At 48.3% G+C, this 1921-nt stretch overlaps 1 protein-coding gene across 1 annotated transcript in view; it reads left to right on the top strand.

Moving 5' to 3' along the window:
* The first annotated feature begins 398 nt into the window (after positions 1 to 398).
* Positions 399 to 1921, top strand: part of Gfm1 (G elongation factor mitochondrial 1) — a 46967-nt gene continuing 45444 nt past the window's right edge. The window contains exon 1 of the mRNA XM_031374052.1: positions 399 to 607. Coding sequence (XP_031229912.1) covers positions 524 to 607 — 84 coding nt within the window. The 5' untranslated portion in view covers positions 399 to 523. The remainder of the gene's footprint in view (positions 608 to 1921) is intronic.

Raw genomic sequence — 1921 nt, forward strand, 5'->3', positions numbered from 1 at the left:
TTTTTATACAGCGAAGGTTTTTAATTTTAATTTTAACTTTTTCCTTTAAAGACTACCTGTGCTTGGCCAGGCGGTGGTGGCACACGCCTTTAATCCCAGCACTTGGGAGGCAGAGACAGGCAGATTTCTGAGTTCAAGGCCAGCCTGGTCTACAGAGTGAGTTCCAGGACAGCCAGGACTACACAGAGAAACCCTGTCTTGAGAAAGAAAAAAAAAAAAAAAAAAAAAAAAAAAAAAAAAAAGACTACCTGCGCCAGTCGTAATGACACCTCCCTGTGACAATCCTCTGCATAAACTGCACCTTCTCCTCCTGACCAGCAGAGGGCGCGCGCCACCTCGAGCTCAGACCGAGGTGCCTCTGGTTTGCCTTCCTCTGGCCCTCCTCTCGACCTTCCTCCCGGAAGTGCTCCCGCGGCTCGGGTGGCAGGCGTGACTTTGAGCACTTCCCGCTCTGCTGCCGGGCACCGAGCACCGCTGAGCACAGCAGAGCAGGAGCCTTGGAAGTGGCTGTTCCAGGCTTGTCATGCGGCTGCTGCGGGTCGCCGCAGCCCTGGGGCGTGGGCCGCTCCCTCGGGTCCCTGCGGTCCTGGGCTGGCAGGGGAAGCAGGTATTGGTGCCAGGGAGCTTTCCAGCGCTGGGCAGGTTGGCGACACCCCTTCTTTCCCTCGATCTCGAGCTGCGTCTTCTCGAGCCCCTGGGTATCTGCATGCCACCTCGGCCTAGCGACCCGCAGCTCTGCGCTGGGGTCCGTCGCCTCCTGATGGGTGTGATCTACCTTAAAGAGAAGTGCCCCGAGTGAAGGTCAGATGAAAGTTAGTGCCCCGGGGGCTCGAATCCCCGATTTCTGACTCCTTATCCAGCACGCCGCTTACTACTGGGTATGGTTGGATGGTCTCTGAACGAGTGGGTCCTATTCAACTTCCTGGTGCTCTTCTCCGGTCATGTTTCCCAGTTAGGTGTATAGATTAAACTTTGTAAGTCTTTGGAGTGAGATACTCAGAGCAGGGAAGCCATTGGCAGATGTGGCCCCCTTACCTGTCATGGAGCCCTCGTTTGTTTTGCCACCAAATGTCCCTGTGGTTTAACCATCCAAAAGCTTGTCAGCTGTCTGCTTTGGCATGTTGCCAGTTTCCCTCTTCCCAGAAGTGTTTGGGTGTGCAGTTTTAATTCAATAAATAACATCCCCTCTTCCCACTGTAAAGCTAACAGGAACAACCACCACCCCCAAAAAGGCACTTGATTGTTTTCGTGCAGGTGAAATTGGAAACCTTTTTGGAGTTGTCTTGAGGCTATTAGTTGGGTAGACCCGTGTGTCCTTATGCACCCTTACTAGCTGTGAATTACAGGACAAGGGAAGACAGTAAACCCAAGGTACAATTCAACTTAAAACTTGTATTTCTTGTTAAAGTGCTCATTGAGAGGTATAGTTCTGATTTTATGATAGTGTATATTTAAAAGTTAGCAGCCTGGCTCAGCTGTAAGGGTAGTTGTCAAGTATGACAACCTGAGTATCAGTCTTGGGACCCACACAGTGGAGGGGTGAAAATGGAGTCCTACAAATTGTCCTTTTGACCACCCCATGACTGCTCTTCCAGAGGAAGAGCTGAATGCCAAAAAAGCATATCTTTGCTCAGAACCATCCATAACTCCAGCTCTAGGGGACCTGACCTTTTCCAACAGAGATATATATGCAAGCAAAACACATACACAAAAATTTTAAAAGTCTCAAGTTTAAAACTAACATTTAGCAACAGTATTTGTGCTACTTTTAGTTTTGAGTATTACTCAGAATTAAATCTAAGGTTTCTTATATAATACAGAGGTTGAGAATCCTTGTGTTGAGCATGAGAAAACAAATCTATAGTTCACATTTTAACTGTGATCTCTTATAGTAGGTGTGTTAAACTGAGCTTTTTTTTTT

Source organism: Mastomys coucha, unplaced genomic scaffold, assembly GCF_008632895.1.
Source record: "Mastomys coucha isolate ucsf_1 unplaced genomic scaffold, UCSF_Mcou_1 pScaffold16, whole genome shotgun sequence".
Lineage (NCBI taxonomy): Eukaryota > Metazoa > Chordata > Mammalia > Rodentia > Muridae > Mastomys > Mastomys coucha.